Raw genomic sequence first — 7,436 nt, forward strand, 5'->3', positions numbered from 1 at the left:
AAATTCACTATGTATGCAATTTTATTTTTTATTTTTTTGACAAAATTTTACTCATGATGGTAATTCTTCTAATAGTGTAAATGTAGATAATTATATTTTTTTTTGATATAATCAATATATTATTAATAATGAATAGTAGTTAACCCCTCGTATTTTTAATCAAAGCATTTAGACGATAATTTCTATTTATAGATATTAATGGATGATTGTTTCTTTAAAAATAAAATGCATTATGATTTTAGGTTATTTCATAATTAACAATAATACTTGATTATTTCTTTAAAATTAAATTGTATTATGATTTTAGGTTATTTCACAATAATAATTAATGTTCATAATATTGAATTACTCTAAAATTTTTTATTTTCTATCGTTAGTAGTTAATCCCAAATTAAAAAAATTATGTTGAATTGTTGAATAGTCCAGGTATAACCGGAGTTAATTTAGTTTATTTGTTTATTAATATAATTGATTGAAAGTATAAATGATAAATAAGACAAGCAAATAATTAGAAAAATAGAATGTTAGTAATTACTTAAAATAGATAACAAAATAAGTTATATGTATTACTTTATTTAAATTATTAATAATTAAAAGAATAAAAGGTCAGTAATTATTTTTAAAATAGACATTAAATTTAATTTTATGGTACTAACTTATTTGAGTTGTTAATAAAATTTTATAATTTTTAGATTTATATCTACTCAATTTATGTATTTTATTTTATTCTACTTTAACAAAAAATTGAGATGTGCATTTTTAATTATTTATTTAGAAAGTATAGCGAAATGAGTTATATCAATTAAAATTAATTATCAATAATTGATATCAATTAATTGATTGTATTAATTTTTAAGATGAATAACGTATAATAAATGTTGTGAAATTAATTATAATAAAGTAATAATTAATAAATAAAAAAATAAAAGAGACTTTTTATTGCTTTTTAATGGCTACACGTTTTTATAATTTCACTTTCTCTTTATCTCTTCCTTTTACATTTATTTCTTTTAATTTATTGAACTAAATCAATTATATTAATTATTTTTATTAACTAATTAAGTACTTTTTAATGGGTTATTATAACTGTGTCTTTAGATCATAGGTTAAAAATATTATAAAAAAATATTTTATAAAAATTGTTGAAAAATAAATATTTTTAAAATGTGTCCTTAAGATACAAATTAACTAAATTATTTTTCAATTTAATGTGTTTGATTCATTCAATTGTATTAATTATAACTAATCAATTATGTAATTTGATTTGATTAGAATAAATATTTCATTGTTTAATATTTTATTTAATTTATTAAATTACATTAATCATAACTTCAAATATTTAATTTAATTTGAATAAATATCAAATTATTTAATAAATAATATATAAAACAATAAAATAAATGAATTCAATTAATTTAATTTATTATCTTATTATTTTTTATATCCCTTTTCTCTCTTTCTATTTCGTACTTCAGGTAAAATATTTATAATTTTTTATTTTTATTTAAATAATGCATGATTATATTAATTTAAGAAAATATCTTCATTATAATTATTATTTTATTTAAAGATAATTTAAATTTTTCGTAATATTTTTATAAAAGTTGATTAATAGGTTCTTCTTTAAAATATTTTTTTTGAAATTTTTTTAATAAAATTATATTTTGATTTTTCTCTTTCATCCTTTGAATTAATTAATTATATTAATCTTATATTGCAATACATTTTTTTATTTATTCTACACATTATCTTTTCTATCTTCTTTTACTTTTTTAATTGCTATTTTTACATTATTTTTAATTGTTTATTTTACTTTTACTTCTCATATATAGATTTATTATAATTCATCACATGTTCTTTTTGAATTTAAGTGATTTTTTAGGTTATATTTTACCATTGATGCATTTTATTTTGTTTAATATTTTTTTAGTCTGTGTTTAATATAATAATTTGTAAATATCGATTCTATTATATAAAAATTTAATTTATACACTTAATGATAATACTGTCGTGACATATTTCTAATGGTGTTTTTCAATTTATTTCTTTTAACTCATTAAATTCAATTTATTACAATAAATTAATTATATCAACTAATTGATTTGGTTAATTATTTAAATATCATACAATTTTTTATAATTTTTATCAATCAATTAATTGTAATTCAAATTGAATGATTATTTTGTTACGAAATTATTATTTCCTAAGCTATTTATGGGCAATACATATATTAATTATAATCACAAATTAAGCTATTTTACATTAAATGACTTATATAATGGTCATCTCATTTATTATCATAAATGCTGAATTAAATAAGTTATTATTACTTTTGATTTAAAATTAAATGAGAATAAAACCAGAGATACTATTTTATTTGACCTTTAGGGTTTAACGGGTGTCACACTTAGATATAAATAGTGACTTCCAAATTTTAGTCTCCAACACGTCAAAGCCACATCTGTAACTCTTTTTTCATAAAAGGAGTTACGATTCAATTTTATCAGGGATATGGAAGGTTTTCAAAGAATAAGAGAATGGTCTGAATTTGCATGAATTTTAAATGTTTCAATTTACGATGTTATTTCAGTTGGTTGTCATTACGAGAATTACTCTAATCTATACATGTCTAAAGACTAGAATATATTAAATATTATTTAAGTAATTTATTTCTAATATTAGTATTTGATTAAATTAGTTTTAGAAAAATTTAAATTGTTGACTCAATTTATATATATTACGACTATTACTATATTATTTATGATCACATTCGATATATATATCTAATTTATTGAAGAGAGTAGATTATTAAAACCGATTAATAACTATTTTAGAGTTAAACTAATTAACACGATTAAAAAAAATAAATAACGCATAACATATTATTTTTTTATTAATCAAATTATTATAATTTAAATTAATTTTTAAAAAATAATTTAAAATTATAATTTCAATCTTATCACTTATATGACACAGATAATTATACTTGTTAATTAATCTAATATGGAGAATCAGAGTGGAATTCTTTCTTAATACGGGAGGATTTGGTCACTAAAAGGGGGCTCCTTTTCATTTTGGTCGGATTTTTCCGTCTTTATGACGAAGAGATTTAGGCCTTTAATGGGCCATCAAAACAATGGACCCTTGAAAGTGATAGAGCTTAGCAATGAAAATCATATAAATATCCAACACAAAAATAATATAGAAGCACTTCAAATAGGCAAATATATTAACAAGTAAATATATTAAGTAAAATAATATTAAGAACATACTAAAATTTAATGTGAAAATTTTTTTTAATATGAGAGGTAAAATCACGACTCGTTTAGATTAAAGAAATAGCTTCATTATAATCAAATATAAGATAGAAGAGAATCTTAAACAAAATACAAATTATACATATAACTAATAAAAATACCAAAGTATTAAAACTTAAAAAACAGATGAAAAATACTCAAAATTAGAACTATTATGCGACAATAATTTCTCTCACTACAGACCTTGAATCAATAATATAACCGTACAAAATGAAAAACTCGATGAGACGAATTTGCAACCCAAGTTTTGAACCAATCCAACAGTGAGCGAATGAGAAATTGATGATATAACTACTCTGCATAAAAAGAAAAATGGAATTTTCTCTTATTTCTCACTCTGACTGCTCACTCACTATTTCCATGACCTTCAAATCTGGGGCACGGATTCGGTAAGCCAGACGTCTTTGGCTAACTGGTATGCATAGGGTTTAACTTTTGCTGACCGGTGCATATTTTAGTGGAGAGCCATTGAATTTGTTTTGTTTTCTAATTTGACGGTAGAGATTACTCTGAAACTTGGTTCTTTTGATTGGCTAGTGAATACCTTTTGTAGGTTTTGTGTCAGAGGAGTCACTTTAGAAAATTTGATTTCTTGGTGGTTATTGTTGATAGATCTAAAATCTATCTGGGTTAATGTAGTAAAAATTTATGAATTTGTAAGTTAAAATTAATTATAGTTAAGTATTCTATTTTATGTTAAACTAAATGACAATGAAATTGGGCTGGAAAGGAGATATGTCGTGGATGTCGTTTGTCACATAGAATAAATGCTTTGATGTTTACGTTTCTGTCACTCACCATCATGCCATGTATGTAGTTCGAGTTGCAGAAAGTTTCGCCCTGTGGAATCGCGGTGCAAAGTTACCTACTCTCTAAATGATGCATCTGCCACGATGCATGCATTCGGAGGATGACAAGATGTCAGTGTCATCGCTGGAACGGGACTCGATTTCCAATGGATGATAAGGAGTGGTGGTTTGGACAGATGTTTGACTTTGCCAGAGAAGATCAACGACAAAGGATCAAAGTGACATAGAGATGGTGGACGAGAGACTAACAAAGGAGAGGCAGAAGATATTTCAAGTTGGACGGGTCATGTTGGCACACAGTTGGGTTGGAGTTTGTTGCCGCCAATACCTATCTAAAAAAAGTAATGAACTTGTATAGTATCATTTGTTTTTGGACATGGAGATGTATGTTTTTTTTCTGAAACGAACGTTAGGCTTATGGATTGAGTTATTAATAATGTTGGTAAAAATATACTAATCCTTTAGTATGGCTCCCTTTATTGTACGAATAAAAAGAGACATTGTGACTTCACTTGATAAAAAAAAAACCTCACTATTGTGAATAAAAAAAGCAAATCATAAAAGTTATTTTATGAGTAATTAAAATAAACAATTAAAATATAAACAATAGAACATTAAAATTGGTTTAAACCGTTTAGTAAATGAATAATCGAACAAAAGCATTAAATTATTGCATGATATAATAATTAAAATATTCTGTAAAACCAAAGTAGTTGAAGTATATTAAAATTGGTTTAAACCATTTCCTTCGTATTTGTGTTCATAGAAGCAGTTAAATAGGATAGATATTACTCATTTTTAATTTAATATAATATTATGCTATGCTTTAAATATAATAATATAATATTTCATTCTTTTCATATCTGATCTTACCTAGAAGTATTGGTAAAGAAAGAAAAAGTCTACGAAAAACGTATGCGGCACTAAACCCCATAATACCAGTATATTAAAATTTAAAAAGATATAATAGGAACAAACAGAACGCATCGTGAGTGGTCATCTCTCCTTTTGATATTCTCCAATAATCCCACCTAAAGTTCTTGCAAATGGCTGAAACATCCAAGAAGAATAGAAAGAATAGAAAGAACAAAAAGAAAAGGAACATAGCCATTGAATACAAATGTTCGATTAATCTTCTTCCTTGTGACATATGGGTGAGAATTGCCACGAAGAATGCATTGAATTCGATTCAGGATCTATTCAACATGCAGGCGACTTGCAAGGTGTTTTTGGATGCAGCAAGTTCCGATGCTGTTTACAAGCATACGTCAATGTTGGAGCTACTGACTGTGTCCTTTTTATATTACTTTGACCGGCCTGAAAAGAGGTTCCCATATTGCTGCGCAGAAGCAGAAAATATGACTGCTCTACTCCGGGTAGGAATGATGGATTTCTTCTAGATTGGCCACTGCATCAGTGGAATGGAGACTCTGACTAAGGCTGCAATGGAGGACGACGTTGAAGCCAATTACGTGTGTGCGATGCTGCTACTGTGTAATAAAGAAGATGAAGAGCACAGATGAAGGGGAGATGAATTTTTTGAAATTGTACGTGCTTCTAAGGTAGTCGAAAGGTGCAGAGAGGTCTTTAGAGAAATATTCGAGCAGCGGTAGGTGGATGTGAAACCTTTGGATCCTGGACAGCCTGCAGTTGTCGGTTCACAGGTTGCCCTACCCGCGGCACCATGGGTATTGTCGAAAATGTGTCTCGTGTGTGCACTGCCTGGCCGATTACGAGGTGCGGGTGTTCTTGAAAATGTTTACATTTTAATGAAAATTTCTATTTAGCGATTTTTGTTGTTCAAATTTGTTGTTTATGCTTCTCATATATGATAATACAGTAGCTAACATTGTCTCCTATTTTGTTAAGAATTCACGAATAATTATCCACATATGGATTATATTTTTATGTTTCTATTTTTGTGCGTAGAGAAATTTAAGTTTGATCTGATATGGAAGATTTGTTGGATGATGATATAACTTATGTAAATAACTATAAATAAAATATTATGGCCAGGCAGGGACTCAGGTTCAGGAGGAGGGGGCACTTGCCCCACTAAGGTAAAAAAATAATATTATATAAATCAATATATTTATTTCAATGCAATTATATTTTTGTCTAGACAAAAATGATTAAACTTTATTACTATTATTAGAACTAGTTTTTTTTTTCAAATAATGAAGCCGAATAATTATTAATAAAAATAATTTAATAACTTTATTTATTTTTACCATTTATAATTTTATTCTAAATCAAATTTGAAATGTGCAAATCTGTAAGATTTCTACAAGTATTTAATCCTATCTTTTGATTATTCCTTCTCCATTGTTTTTAATTTTCTTATTAAAAAAATTTGAAAACAACCAAAATGTCATTGACGTTTTCTATTTTTGGATTTTAGGAAAAATTACAAAATGAAAATAGCACTGTCATTTTGCAGAGAAATTTTTTTAATAATTTTTAATTAATAGTATCTATTAATTATCGGTAAAGAAACATATAAGGCATTGAACCTTAATTAATGCCAGTATATTAAAATTAAAATGTATATAATAGGTACAAACAGAATTCATCGTAGGTAGTCGTCTCTCCTCTTGATATTCTCCAATAATTCCCCCAAAGTTCTTACAAATGGCTGGAACATCCAAGAAAAATAAAAAGAAAAGGAACGTATCTGTTGAGTACGAATGTTTGCTTAGTCTTCTTCTTCGTGACATATGAGTGAGGATTGCCACGAAGGTTGCATTGAATTCGATTCAGGATCTGTTCAACATGTAGGTGACTTGCAAGGCATGTTTCTGGATGCAGCGAGGTCGGACGTTGTATACAAGCATGCAGCGATGTGGTATATATCGTTAATGTCCTTTTCTATTTTACTTTGACCGGCCTGAAAGGAGGTTCGTTGATCGTTACATGGAAGTAGGAAATTCGGATGCTATACTCCGGCAAGGGATGACGGAGTATTTCTGAATTGCCCACCGTGACCTTGGAATGGATTTGCTGACTAGGGCTGCAACGGAGGGCAGTGTTGAAGTCGGTTCCTTGTGTGCCATGTTGCTTCTGAGTAATCACGAAGACGAAGTGGACGGAGACAGGGTGTTGAATTTTTTGAAGTTATACGTATTTTTTAGGAGGTCAACAGGTGCAGGGAGGTCTTCACAGAAATTTTCGAGGAGCGGTGGGTGGATGAGAAACCTTCGGATCCTGGATAGCCCGTGGCTTGTTGGTCCACCAGTTGCCCTACCGTGGCACCATGGGTGATGTGCAAGATGTGTCCGGTGTCCCGTGTATCGATCCGTGAGCATCTTTT

General features: G+C 27.5%; 1 protein-coding gene across 1 annotated transcript; it reads left to right on the plus strand.

Moving 5' to 3' along the window:
- The first annotated feature begins 5,172 nt into the window (after positions 1–5,172).
- LOC110275627 (uncharacterized) lies at positions 5,173–5,526 on the plus strand. The gene has a single exon (XM_021131814.1). It carries the CDS (start codon positions 5,173–5,175, stop codon positions 5,524–5,526), a length of 354 nt encoding a protein of 117 aa, XP_020987473.1.
- The last annotated feature ends 1,910 nt before the right edge of the window (positions 5,527–7,436 follow it).

The sequence above is a fragment of the Arachis duranensis genome, chromosome 1, assembly GCF_000817695.3.
Source record: "Arachis duranensis cultivar V14167 chromosome 1, aradu.V14167.gnm2.J7QH, whole genome shotgun sequence".
Taxonomy (NCBI): domain Eukaryota; kingdom Viridiplantae; phylum Streptophyta; class Magnoliopsida; order Fabales; family Fabaceae; genus Arachis; species Arachis duranensis.

Bases quoted from the DNA above. Each gene is read 5' to 3' on its own strand.
- LOC110275627 (XM_021131814.1), top strand. From the start codon at position 5,173: ATGGCTGAAACATCCAAGAAGAATAGAAAGAATAGAAAGAACAAAAAG.